The 15,173-nt window shown below is 39.9% G+C and overlaps 1 protein-coding gene across 1 annotated transcript in view; it reads right to left on the reverse strand.

Annotated features, from left to right (window-relative positions):
- Window positions 1-208: 208 nt before the first annotated feature.
- The window catches only part of LOC131852239 (uncharacterized), a 45,572-nt gene continuing 30,607 nt past the window's right edge, over window positions 209-15,173 (reverse strand). Inside the window, exons 3-13 of the mRNA XM_059202885.1 lie at window positions 12,457-12,624; window positions 11,605-11,677; window positions 10,984-11,049; window positions 9,950-10,027; window positions 9,276-9,335; window positions 8,589-8,729; window positions 5,037-5,099; window positions 2,683-2,819; window positions 1,523-1,667; window positions 746-828; window positions 209-316 (exon numbers count right to left, since the gene is read on the reverse strand). Of these exons, the coding sequence (XP_059058868.1) occupies window positions 283-316; window positions 746-828; window positions 1,523-1,667; window positions 2,683-2,819; window positions 5,037-5,099; window positions 8,589-8,729; window positions 9,276-9,335; window positions 9,950-10,027; window positions 10,984-11,049; window positions 11,605-11,677; window positions 12,457-12,624 (1,048 nt within the window). The 3' untranslated portion in view covers window positions 209-282. The remainder of the gene's footprint in view (window positions 317-745; window positions 829-1,522; window positions 1,668-2,682; window positions 2,820-5,036; window positions 5,100-8,588; window positions 8,730-9,275; window positions 9,336-9,949; window positions 10,028-10,983; window positions 11,050-11,604; window positions 11,678-12,456; window positions 12,625-15,173) is intronic.

Genomic DNA, 15,173 nt, shown 5'->3' on the forward strand with positions numbered 1-15,173 from the left:
TTGTAGAGTACTAAACTTAGCATACAACTAAATATTAAAATATGGCTTCTCGTATTTGTTACAAAAGGAGTTTCAATCTTATAACACGAATACGCAGGAACGTGTTCAGAACGCCGCCTCTCCGACCTCTCGACGTGACACATGTCTGGACATGTCGCGCGTGGCGTGTCACATGTTACATGTAGACGCGTTACATGTTCTGACATGTCACATGTGTCGTGCGACGCGTTACATGTCGTGACATGTCGCGTGCGGCGCTCCGTTGTCGCCGTCGGCGGTATGTCACTGGCTATTGGCGAGCTCGTCCATACGACATCTGAAAACAGCAAGAAATACATCACAACATTTTACACAACAAACATATTCACCCACAAAATAAGTATATTTTTTACTACAGCTATGGGGATTATTTCTTGTGGATGATAATGGAATGGTGCACTCGTCTGTGCTAACGGTATACGCTGGCGGGACACCAGTGGAGGATGATAAAATGAGCATGAGGTCAGGTCAGTTAAACCATCGTGGTAAATTCACCTTGAATTTATCACGATGGTTTCTTGGGAGCACCGCGCGGAGGTCAACGTAATATGGTACATTGCTAGCAATGGGGTTACGCGTCCACATTACTAACAATCCCCTTTCCCCCCAGCTATGGGGATGGACACAGTACCATGTCATTGGGATCATTATTTCTAGAAATCTGTTTTCATCGATAAATTTTTGTGTGTGTATATGGACTTCTCACCTGACAGCCATTTCAGCGACTTCTAGGCTCGGGTAGTCCAGCTCCTTCACCAAGCAAAGTACCGCCGATAGCAGGTTCGAGTTCTGCAAACGACATACAACAATCAATAAATAATTTTATTGTGTAATATGAAAATATTTGTAAGTATTTCGTTAATACAATAGTTCAAATTTCGTTATAATACGAATTTATTAAGACTTTTTCGCACTGCTATGACACAATGTCGTTTCTTTACCACCCCCCCCCCCACCCCCCCCCCCCCCCCCCCCCCCCCCCCCCCCCCCCCCCCCCCCCCCCCCCCCCCCCCCCCCCCCCCCCCCCCCCCCCCCCCCCCCCCCCCCCCCCCCCCCCCCCCCCCCCCCCCCCCCCCCCCCCCCCCCCCCCCCCCCCCCACACACAGTAGAGTGCGGCACCGACCCTGGCGACGGGGCGGCGCGTGAACCCGCGGTGGTCGGCCATCACGGCGGACGAGAACTCGCGCGGCTCGCGGCCCCCCCCGCCCCCTCCACCCCCCTCCCCCCCACACACAGTAGAGTGCGGCACCGACCCTGGCGACGGGGCGGCGCGTGAACCCGCGGTGGTCGGCCATCACGGCGGCCCCCCCCCCCCCCCTCCCCCCCCCCCCCCCCCCCCCCCACACAGTAGAGTGCGGCACCGACCCTGGCGACGGGGCGGCGCGTGAACCCGCGGTGGTCGGCCATCACGGCGGACGAGAACTCGCGCGGCTCGCGGCCCCCCGCCCCCCTCCCCCCACACACAGTAGAGTGCGGCACCGACCCTGGCGACGGGGCGGCGCGTGAACCCGCGGTGGTCGGCCATCACGGCGGACGAGAACTCGCGCGGCTCGCGGCCGCCCCCGGCGCCCCCGCCGCCCCCCACGCCCTCCCACTCGCAGCGCGGCACCTGCTGGTACGGCTCCGACCTGCAAACAACAAACAAACAGTCAACATTACAGTACAATGATCACCTGCACTTACAACACTTCCTCAGACACGTCAATACCTGTCTTTATACGACACGTCAATAGCTGTCTTTATATGACACGTCAATAGCTGTCTTTATATGACACGTCAATAGCTGTCTTTATATGACACGTCAATAGCTGTCTTTATATGACACGTCAATAGCTGTCTTTATATGACACGTCAATAGCTGTCTTTATATGACACGTCAATAGCTGTCTTTATATGACACGTCAATAGCTGTCTTTATACGACACGTCAATAGCTGTCTTTATACGACACGTCAATAGCTGTCTTTATACGACACGTCAATAGCTGTCTTTATACGACACGTCAATAGCTGTCTTTATACGACACGTCAATAGCTGTCTTTATATGACACGTCAATAGCTGTCTTTATATGACACGTCAATAGCTGTCTTTATACGACACGTCAATAATTGTCTTTATACGACACGTCACACGTACCCGTACACTTATCGACTGTTGATGCTACTGAACTTTGGTTGAACTTATTTATGACTGGAACCCACGCAGAAGTTATTTGAAGCCATCCTCTCTGTTAGAGGTCAATTAGGAGTTTTTTTAATTTCAATTGCGATTATTGATTTTATTGATTATTGACGATTGCGATTAACCGGGTCTATTAAGACCCGGTTAATAATTTAAATAATGTATATTAAACACGAAAGTTTAAAAATAACTATATGAAAATACCATCATGGTGTTCTTATTTTATGTCCACAAAATCAACTATGATTCAGCTGTTTGTGTATATATATGCAACGGTTCCCACTCACCATCAAGTGACCCAATTGTTTTACACTTTTAATTAAAAACAAACAAAGAACAAATGATGTCAGGCGCGTAATAGTAGACGTAGTGAGTGTGGTGAAGATTATGATAGTGGTGAGTGTGGTGGAGTGGTGATGGTGGCGGTGGTGATGGAGATGATGATGGCGGTGGTGTCGTGACCTGTCGCTCCGCTCGTAGTACTGCTCGTGGTAGTTCTGCGGCGACTGCACTCCGCGCTCGCTGCACGTGTCCCGGTCCCGACCACCTCCACTGCTGCCTCCACTGTAGCGACACTCGCCGTTGGAGTATGAGTATTCCTGACAAACACAGTAACTTTTTATTGCATACAGTACAATACATATTTACCTCTATATATGTATGTGTGAAGGGCGAACGTATCTACTAAAGTACTCTTCCAGGAACATTTTAATATCTCATAGGACAGTGTATTGACTGAAATGATGAACCACTAGTAACAACATTACTCCAATAAACTCTTCACAAGTAGCACAGAAACTATATCAAAATAATAATTACATTTAATAATGTCTAGTAAGACAAATTCAATATTGTGTACTAAGCACTGCCGTGTCTAAACTGTGTCACCCCACCTTACATTTTCCTATTGTTATTTAGTATATAAGATCAATATTTGTATGTACATATTGTCAGACTATCATCTGTAATATACATCGTATCATTTACCCGCAACATATAACAATAATAAAATAAGCTCAAGATTACAATCCATGATGGCGTAGTTAGAGACACTGTCAAAAGAAATATAAAAAAGAATAAGTAATGAAATGTTGTGGAGGTCGCAACATTTAACACAATATGATTTAACTCAAACATGTCAAGGAGCAAGCTGTCTAAGACGTTAGGTGTTCTGGTGTTATTACTTATATAAATGTATGCAACCTTTTTGCTACATTGTATTATATAAGTTTAAAAAAAAGAACACAGAACACTGATTTTAATTTTGTCATTCTGAGCTATATCAATGGAGGGAAAATACAAAATCCTTTACATTAGTACAAAATATTTGTTTTATTTTCACAAGAACAAAAGTACAGTACAAACACAAGCCTATATCTGAATCTCGGATTAATATAGTTTACTAGCTGTCCCGGCAAAACGTTGTTTTGCCACATAAATTAATAACGTTATAAAAAATCGGGGTTGGTGATAGAAGGGTGGAAATTTAGGGTTGTATGTATTTTTTAATGACACATAATAAGAAAATATAAATAAAAAAATAATGTTAGGCTTGGACAACCCTTATCACTTAGGGGTATGAAAAATAGATAGTAGCTGATTCTCAGACCTACTAAATATTCATATAAAATTTCATAAAAATCGGTCAAGCCGTTTCAGAGTAATATGCTAAACATTGTGACACGAGAATTTTATATATAAGATTATCGGTATATTTGTTACATTCAAAAGCAAAAAAAAATACATAACAAATATAATTTGTTTACTGAATTTTAAAACAACAATATCCCTGTTATTCTAAAGTTCAGTACATCACTCATTTAAGAATTACGTTGTAATATATTTAAAGAATTAATCAAATTAAAATATCTTCATTCATGTAGGTCTATTACAGACTCTTATGATACATCAAATCTACCATCAGTTCTGAATGCTAGCGAGCTGAGAAGGACTGACAATAAACTCAGCTCGTATTCTTTTCAAATAAATGTTGTACATGTTTACAATAATACAGATACATTTTTAAATTCAAATTTGGGAGAATAGAGTGACCACCAGCATATACTATTGCAATTTAGTCAAAAGCAAATAGTGTAATCAGTGTTCGTAACCCGAACAAAGCAGATCTACAATATGTATATGTACGTAATACTAGCAGTATGAACAGCATCATCATAATATTAATATTTTTATTGTTACTGGGTTATTATTAAGCGTTATATGTAGTCATACACCGCCACCAGGAGACCAACAACCTTACAAACTTACTTTCCAGAATAGTAAGCAAATCATGTTTGATATCACCGTCATCACTTGATGACATGATGTCTGTAGTGCTGGTAATATATAGGCAATGGTCACCATTTACCATCAGGTGGGCCGTCAAATTATTTTCCATTCCAATACGTATTTTTTTAAGATAATTATGTTAGTTTAAATAATAAAAGAATCATACACTTAGATTGTGGAATGAAATTCCTGCCGACGTTTTCTCACGAGACTACAGCATGGGGTTTTTCAAGAAGGGTATATTAAGGTTTCTTAAGGGTCGGCAACGCGCACGTGACACCCCTGGTGTTTCAGGCGTCCATAGGCTACGGTAACCATTTACCATCAGATGGGCCGTATGCTTGTTTGCCACCATCGTAGTATAAAAAAAATCATCCAAATGAGTTCACATAGAAGTGTTCAGAGATAACGCACTGAAATAAAGTTATTACTGAAACCTCTGCTTTTTTTTTTGGAATTGTATGGATATGTATGGAAGGTGTACATATACGTGTTGGGTTTTTTTGTATGTGTAAGTGTGTATATACCTTGACGCTGTGTTCGGAGAGCGAGTGCGGCAGAGCGGCCGCCGGCGACCGCAGCGCGGCCGGCTGCAACACACGCACGCTCACTACACGCTCACTACACGCTCACTACACACCACGCACCACGCACCACGCACTACACACTTAGCTCTACTCCATCACTGTCATATGTTTCACTTAGAATATACAATGAAACATTTGACAAATAACATAATACTGTACACATTGTATGAACGTTATCACGGTACGTACCGTGATAATCATATTTACTAGCTGTGCCCGAGTTTCGCCCGCAAATTTATAGCCTATATGTTATATATCTAAATATATATAACTCAAACGTGACTGACATAGTGATCTATCAACGCACAGCACAAACCACTGGACGGATCGGGCTGAAATTTGGCATCCAGGTAGATGTTATGACGTAGGCATCCGCTAAGAAAGGATTTTGATTAATTCTACCCACAAGGGAATAAAATAGGGGTTGAAAGTTTGTATGAAACTTTGTCAATTTTAAACCGATCGGGCTGAGACTTTGCATGCATAAAGCTACTATGACGTAGGCATCCCCTAAGAAAGAATTATGATAAATTCCACCCCTTAGGAGATAAAATAGGGGATGAAAGTTTGTATAAATTTTCTTAGATTCTCGACTGATTGAACTGAAATTAAAGATTGGAGCTACTATGATGAAGACGTTCGCTTAAATAGGATTTTGATGAATTCAACCCCCATGGCGTTAAAATAAGGGATGATACAGGATGTAAATGTATTAGTTTTATTACTTCTATTTTAGAAAAATAAAGTTAAATTCCACGCGGACGAAATCGCGGGAACACCTAGTTTTGATATATAAGCTACGTTTTATTAAAATCCATTTAGTAGTTTTGCGTGAAAGAGTAACAAACATTCATCCATCCATACTCACAAACTTTCGTGTTTATAATACAAGTAAGATTATTCATTTTTATATACTAACATTCTCAATGTTATAAATATAAATAGTACTGCATAAAGAGTGTACTAAGTTAATATAAATAGTCTTTTAGATATATTATAGCAACAAATAGATATATTAAAACAGACAATTGTTACATAGTTAGCCACTACTGACATAGTGATCTATCAACGCACAGCCCAAATCACTGGACGGATCGGGCTGAAATTTGGCATGCAGGTAGATGTTATGACGTAGGCATCCGCTAAGAAAGGATTTTGATTAATTCTACCCCCACGGGGAAATCTTCTTAGACTTTGTAGGCCCTAATTTTTTACAAACGCTAAACAAAAGTAAAGTCGCAAAAACTACACCTAATTAATAATAATACTTACGCGAGCGAAGCCGCGGCCAAAAGCTAGTCAAATATATAAATATGAACAATAGCAGAGAAAGCTTATATAAAGTTGAGTTAAATTTTAAAGTTATTATAAACTACTGTGTGTGCTGTGCCCGCGACTTCGTTCGCAAGGAATACAGGATGAATGACTAATTTATTTTACCCCCTTGAGGGTGAAATTTATACAAATTTTGAATATCATATTGAAAGTCAAAAGCTTAAAAAATAAGTTTTAGGCTTCTAGCTTTAAAAATTACGATACTTCCACAGAATCTCCCTTTTCAACCCCTTACAATCCTTTCTTAGCATTAAAAAGTAGCCTATGTCTTTTCTCAGGGTCTAGACTATCTGAATATCAAATTTTATTTAAATCGGTGCAGTAGTTTTGGCGTGAAAGCGAGACAGACAGACAGAGTTACTTTTACATTTATAATATTAGTAAGGATATTAATTCAATAGCCATGTACCATATTTAGCATTTATAAGAAAGAGAACATGTAAAATTATTTAGAAGAAGTACATACAGAAGTAAAACAGCAAGCAAAAAAAAAGAATTAGAGGAGGTATGATAGTGGCGCCGGTGTCTGAGAGGTTGAAGAGTAATCGTCTATCGTGGTATGGGCATGTAATGCGTAGGAATGAAGATCATATCCTAAGGACGATGTTACATATGAATGTGGATGGTTATAAGGGCAGAGGAAGGCCGAAAAAGAGATGGATGCACTGTGTGAAAGATGATATGGTAAGAAAGGAAGTAAATAACGAGATGACTGCGAACAGGGATGAATGGAAGAGAAAAACATATTACGACGACCACAAATAAATGGGATAAGGAAGAAGCAGATGATGATGATAGAAGTAAAAGAGCATACAGATATTGAAAATCACACGAAGATTGCAACGTGAATACAAAATTGTGATTCAAAATTAGATTTACTTTATTCCGTTTGTATTTGTGTGTATGAGAGAGTGTGTGTGTACAGTTGTTTGTGTAACTATGAATATGTGTTCATCATAGATGTCCAGAGTTATGCATACATAACGGTTTTTTTTCGGACTACCTTAATGCTGTTTTTTATTTATTTAACTCTTTATTACACCAGAAAGACAAACAATTTTATAAAGAACAAACAGATAATAAGTAATAAGGTACAAAAGTCGGTCTTATCGCTTAAGCAATCTCTTCCAGACAACCTTTGAGTAGAGGAGAGAAGACAGAAAGTGGTAGATGGCGCAAGAATGGACTAGAGAAATAAAAAAGCTGTTGTCCGTATCTGGCCTGTAGAGCTTCACCGGACGATAGCGGGCGTGTGCAGATGGCACTACGAACCAAAGGAAGGACTTATGGAGCGGCTGAAGGACAACTCCCGCCTGACGGATACGATTTTATTCTGAGGGCACCGCTATGTGTTCGAACCCCGACTCAGGCCGTTGTAATTTTAGGATCGATCGGAGAGGCAAGCCAGTTAAGAGGTTAAATGCGCGTAATAGAGTTTCTTTTACATTACAAGGTGTCCAGTTAGATGCGTGTATTATGTGTATCTCAAGAGAGAGAGAGAAAGAGAGAGAGAGAAAGAGAGAGAGAGAGAGAGGCAGAGAGTAAAATGTATACATTTATTATGGCTACATAATATAATGTAAATTGTAAATTGGACTATTATCCGCAATGAGCATCTCATCTGGGCCGTTGTGCGTGTAGAGCCGAGACTAGTGAAGTAGCCAGCCGAGATCCTCCCAAAAGCTTGAGGGTATATAGTGTGATGCAATGTATGTACGAAAACACGAAATCGACATGACAATGAACTCATTTTCACAAAATGATATGCTATTGACACGGTGCAATCTTAATGTGAGTTTAAACTTGGTGGTGACGGGGAAGCGATTGTTCGTAATGTGGACTAATGACCCCATTACTAGCAAAGCACCACGTCAGGTCGACCTCCACGCGGTTCCCCCTGGAAATCAGTGGAGGGTGATAAGATGAGCATGAAGTCAGATCAGTTAGCCCATCGTGATAAATTCACCAAGAATTTATCACGTTGAGCTAACTGACCTGACCTCATGCTCATCTTATCATCCTCCACTGGTGCCCCGCCGTAAACCGTTAGCGCAGGCGGGTGCACCATTACATTATCATACATAAAAAAAACTTGGCAGAGAGCACAGAATGTACCACACCGGTAGTGTGGTGTGTGTAGGTGCGGCTGGTACTCACGTCGTAGTGTGAGCGCGTCATGGCGGGGTGTTCGTACCGCTCGTCGTCCGCCGGGTGACCACCACCGCCGTTGGGAGCTATGCCAGCCCCGACGGCCACCATGCTGCCACTCATCGCGCGCCGCGTCGGAGACAACGGACACTGCACATTAAATATATTTACTTCATTTACACTATTAAAATTGATATGATAAATAGATATGGTCAACTGCAATATGAGTTCAGTTAGTAACAAATGAACATTAAAATGACCACACACATGAAAGCAAGCTTTGTATGTATTATATATACATCATATTTATTGTTTAACTTTAATAATTTTAAAAATAAAGTTAAATTCCACGCGGCCAAAGGCGCAGGTCAGTCTGTAAATTTTTTTGTAGAATGTAAAAAAACAGGGTCTCCTGTTTTTTTTTTGGACTACTCTAATACTGTCGGCCGCAGCTGGCCTTTACAACTTCACCGGACGATAGGGGGCGAGTGCAGATGGCACTCCAAACTAAGTAAGGACTTATGAAGCTGCTGAAGGACAGCTCCCGCCTGAGGGATACGACTTTAGTCTGAGGGCACCACTAGGGGTTCGAACCTTGGCTCAGGCCGTCGTAATTTCGATCCCCGTTTGAATTGGACGGGGGATCGATGGTGCGGCGAGGTGGGTGTACAATAGAGGGTGTGTGTGGTGGCTCACCTGCGGCACGTCTGCTCGGTCGGGGGGGTCTCCGGCGCCTCCCTCCGAGCTGTCGCTGGCCTGCACACACCGCACCACATATTATATATATATTATATTTATTATATACATGCAGTTAACCCTTATTAATATTATAAATGCGAAAGTAACTCTGTCTGTCTGTCTCGCTTTGACGTCAAAACTACTGAATCGATTCAAATGAAATTTAGTATACAGATAGTCTAGATCCTGAGAACCAACATAGGCTACTTTTTAAGACGAAAAAAGGGTTGTAATTGGTTGAAAGGGGAGATGCAAAGCTGTATGGATTTTTAGATTGTTGACTAAATGTAAATAAATATGACATTCAAAATTTGTATAAATTTCACCCTCAAGGGGGTAAAATAAAATCCCCTTTTTATTTTACCTCCTTGAGGGTGAAATTTGGAATGGAAGTAGTATGAAATGGAAAATACAATTTTCCAAATTTTATTCAACATCTCCTAAATATATTCATTTACAAAATTTAGTGTATCTGATTATCATTATTTAGATCGAAAGCATTCCGAACTGATGGGAGATTAAATATATTTTGACGAATAATATTCTTTATTAGTAGCGACCAGCATTGTTATGTACAATATGTTGGGTGATGGCGGTGACATTGGTGGCGAGGGTGGTGGTGGTGGTGGTACCTGTTCGTGCCTGTCCCTCGGCTGCTCCCGTTCCGGACTGGAGGAACACGAACTGCGGCGACACTCCGCGTAAGACTCCTGCACACAAACACACCCCCGTTATACACTTGACGGCCGGTTTAGCACACTTTACTTCGGTCACAGGTTCGATTCCTCGCACGGTACAAACATTTGTATTCATGAGTAAGAACGTTCGTATCTGGATATTTTGTAAGTATTTAGAAAAAATATGTATATAAGTATTTCTTTCGGTTGTCTAGTACCCATAACACGAGCTCTGTTTAACTTACTAGATGGCGCTGTGTAAATAGTCCAGGGCTAGTATTCATATTAATTACATAATGTACCTGAGACATTGTACATACTATCCAGGTATAGATAAAAAGTTTTAATCAAAAAACTTGATCTTCATAGGTAAAGACTAAAATGTCTTTATACTAAACTTAAAACACAAATATATAGGTACGTGTGGGCACACTACTGTAGTTCAGATACAAATAGTGTGAGAACGGAAACTGCATCTCAGAGATCATTAATTTCATCATCATCATCATCATCGCAGCCCGGAAGACGTCCACTGCTGGACATAGGCCTCCCTCAAAGATCTCCACTACGATCGATCCTGCGCTGCTCGCATCCAATGCCTTCCAGCGATCTTGACCAGATCGTCGGTCCACCTTGCTGGAGGCCTTCCCACGCTGCGTCTTCCGGTCCGTGGTCGCCACTCGAGGACTTTATTAGCCCAACGGCCATCTGTCCTACGAGCTATGTGCCCTGCCCATTGCCACTTCAAAGTCGCAATTCTTCGGGCTATGTCGGTCACTCTGGTTCTTCTGCGGATCTTAATTTAATTGACCATAATTTGATTTTGCTACACCTTCATCAGTATTGCCTGCATGTCAATAATGATGAGGTCGATGATGTAGATGATATTGTCGATGATGATGATATTGGTGATGATGATGATATTGGTGATGATAGTGACGATGAGGTCGATAATGATGATCACCCTGAGCACAGACTGGCGGCCTCACCTGCTGCGGATATCCCTCGTCGTCTGAGTCCGGTATGTGAGCGCCGCGCCGCATCGCCTCCTGCACCTGCAACCGACACAACAACACAGTTACACACGCATGGTTAACAGTCTTCTGATGTACTACTACCACTTGCAACCAGAAGGTCGTGTGTTCGAATCTGGTTGATGATGAAACATATTCGATAAAGATGCCATTCAAAAAATGTTTCTTCAGATAGTGCTGAAAAGATAATTCGGTCACTGATGAATTATTTATTGTAGGGTGTTTTATGGGACGAGTATTTATTTACAGTACACAAAATAGCCTAAATTTCAAAGATATAAAAAAATGAAATTACGCTGTTGAACTAATCGCTTTTGACACGTGCGCGCTTATTTTTTTTAATTTATTTATTTAACTTTAATACAAAAAACAATGTGTCCATATGACGGACTTAATACCACGTGGCGTTGCCTACCAGGCAACCATGAGTGGTGCAGAGAAAGATTGTTGGCGGTGCACTAATGTAAATGAAAAATGTAAAAAAAAGATATATAAATATAAAGCAAACTATTTTAAATATAAATTTCAATAAAAAAACAAATAAACATACATAAATATTACTTATAATATATTTACCTCCTCTGCTTGGACGGACACATTGTCGAGTTTCTCGAGATTGGGCAGATTTCTGAGTACGGTCATTCTGTATCTGAAAATATAATAGAAATAGAAATAATCTTTATTCAAATAAATTAATTACACGCACTTTTGAATAGTCATATATTGATTCTACTCACTCATTAGGAATGCAGACTCATCACAAGAAGAATGAGCGAGAAACTTGCTCTTTTGAATAGATGTTTTTTTACATAAATAATTACACAATAACAAGTAAGAGGCATGCGATAATCAACATAGAAATCACTACGCACTTATTATTAGTGTAATCAGATAATATTGTCAGTGCTATGGATTTAAAGTTTTTCTATAAATAAAACCATTATTATCGTTAACGAACTCTTCAATTTTATAGTAAGCTTTTTTACAAAAGAATAATAAAATATAATATAATAAAAAGAATATAATATAATATAATAGAAAGAAATATCTATACAATATTATGTTTTTAAAATTTAGTTTTAACCGTTTCTTACTACATGCATATGAATATAAATACGGTACATATACCAAAATAACATTTTTTACAATTTTTGTCTGTCTGTCTGTCTGTTTCTCTGAAATGGCTGGACCGATTTTGACGGGACTTTTATTGGCAGGTAGCTGATGTAATAATGAGTAACTTAGGCTACTTTTATTTCAGAAAAATTATTTTATTTTAGATAAATAAAGTTAAATTCCACGCGGACGAAGTCGCGTGTACGGCTAGTAAAATATAAGTGTCCCATTTTGATTACTCATTAATTCATACGGATTTATTATATTTTTAGTAAAATTATACATTATGGGGTAGTAATGGTGATGACTCACTGCGGGTGGTGGGTGCAGGGGTTCTCGTCGAGCCAGAGACTGGTGAGGTCTGGCAGGCGGCGCAGGTGGCGGATCTCGCGGAGGTCGCGGATCTCGTTCTTGCGGATGTACAGCTCGCGCAGCCGCCGACACGCCGCGAAGTCGCACAGCGTGCGGATCTTGTTTATACTGACAATATACATGCACATCATTAGAGTAGTTACGGGTTCTAATCTCGCACAAAATAACAACTATAATATAACAATCTATATTAATGTAACAATTACGAAAGTGTGTCTGACTGTCTGTATAGATATAGATACATCTATATAAATAAAATTCCAATATTTGTTTGTAATATTGAAATAACCATTTTTACTACATGTATATGAATACAAATACGGTACATACACCAAAATAACATTTATTTCAATTTTTGTCTGTCTGTCTGTTTGTTCCGGCTAATCTCTGAAATGGCTTGGCTGGACTTATTTTGACGGGACTTCTTTGGGCAGTTTATTCTTTACACAACGGATTTTGGAGCGGTTATTTTTAAATAGACAGAGTGATTCAAGAGGAAGGTTAATGTATGTGTACAAAGCCGGGGCAAGTAGCTAGTTTAGAATATAAAAATATCTAGAATGTTAAAAAACCTATGATAAGGCTGGCAACCCTGAGATTAATCAACACATGCCATTAGAAGGAACGGGGAATTTCTGGTCGCTTGTTTTTGGTCGGTGTATTTTTTTAGTTGAGTAATATAATTAGGTAGGCCTCTAAATAGATTTAGCCCAGGGCCCCACAAATTCACGATCCGCCCCTGGACACGATGCCCATACGTAACGGTCAAACGAACGTGATTGGGTAACGGACGCGCACGCTCGCCGCTGATTGGGCAATTTTGGCGCGCTACGCTCTAATTGGCCTTCGCGTCCTTGCTATTTGCTGTAATTTTGGAAACTACTATTTAGCAGACAAGAACAATTAAGCATTTCTGAATAGATGTCGGTTACTGAGCTCGTAAAATTAGACTTTGTTTTTTTATTACTCAACTTCCACACTTAGTTGTAAATGGACAAGTTTTTAACCTAATTTCGTGGTATAATTATCAATGACACACAGTCTTTCTGAAACTCCTCAGAAACGACTCATTGACGCAAAAGGAAAGAGACAAACTGGAAGCCTTTGAAATGTGGTGTTGGAGAAGAATGGAAAGAATTAGCTGGAAAGATAAAATAAGGAATGAAGAAGTGCCCGAAAGGGTTAAAGAAAAAAGACAGATCATAGATATTATTGAGAATAGGCGGGGAAAAATGTTGGGGCACTTGATACGACACGACGAACTAATTAATAAAATTATTGAAGAAAAATAGATGGAAAGAGAGGAAAGGGAAGACCAAGACACAGCTATATCAAGCAAGTTAAAGAAAAAGTTGGAGTCGTGTCGTATCAACAATGTATGACAAAAAAATAACATAGGCTATATTTATTACTAGAAAAAATTAGGGATACCTACTAATACTTCAATAAAGTAATCCGGGCAATGAAGAAAAATATTGTGCACTGAATAATACAATAATAAAAAAAACGCATGTAAATATGTATTAGCGGCTAAACCAAAGCAGCCTTAAGCCTCACTTTAAACAATTTCTTATATATAATAAAACACATTATTTCATGCAAATGGTTAATATTCTTTTATAGTTTATTATGGTTGACAAAAAAGTAACATAGGCTACATTTATTACTAGAAAAATTAAGAATACCTACTAAAACTAATAAGGGATTATTAGTAGTGGACTGATACTCTTATTGCTAGCAATATACCATGTCAGGTTGACCTCCATGCGGTTCCATCTGGAAACTATCTTTGATAAATTCTTGGTGAATTTGTTACGATGGGCTAACTGGCGACCTCATGCTCATCTTATCATCTCCAACGTAAACTATTAGCGCAGGCGGATGCACCATTCCATTATCATCATAAAAAAACCGTTCACCATCATCATCATCTGCTTGTTCCTTATCCCATTTATTTGTGGTCCTCGTAATATGTTTTTCTCTTCCATTAATCTCTGTTCGCAGTCATCTCGTTATTTACTTCCTTTCTTACCATATCATCTTTCACACAGTCCATCCATCTCTTTTTCTGCCTTAACCATCCACATTCTGCCTAGATATATAAAATAATAATTGCATTTAATAATGTATAAGACAAATTCAATATTGTCCACATCTCTGTGTCAACACCTTTTTTCCTACTTTTATTTAGTATATAAGATCATTATTTTTATGTACACATTGTCAGTTTATAATCATCTGTAAAATACATCGTCTCGACCAACAACATCGTATTATTCAACCGCAACAAACACCTTCTTTAAAATATTATCTTCATTCCTACGCAGACGATTACTCTTCAACCTCTCTGACACCGGCGCCATTTTCATACTTCCTCTAATGTATTCATTCTTTATTTTATTCATTTTTGTCACACCACACAAAAAAAACCGTTCATCATCAGTATTATAAAAATACCATCGACAGTATACTGTATAATGTCTCTACTACAGGCACTGGTTCGTTTGTCACGTACCTACACGTGTAATTAGGGTACGCACGCACGCACGCACGTCGTGCACGTCGCGCACGCGCAGCCACCTAACACGGCACCATATATAGTGGTACACCAACGGAACACCACACCGGTGGCTATTACACGTGTCAAATTGTTAAGT

The sequence above is a fragment of the Achroia grisella genome, unplaced genomic scaffold (assembly GCF_030625045.1).
Source record: "Achroia grisella isolate CSIRO2021 unplaced genomic scaffold, CSIRO_AGI_Agris_v1 utg841, whole genome shotgun sequence".
In the NCBI taxonomy this organism is placed as follows: domain Eukaryota; kingdom Metazoa; phylum Arthropoda; class Insecta; order Lepidoptera; family Pyralidae; genus Achroia; species Achroia grisella.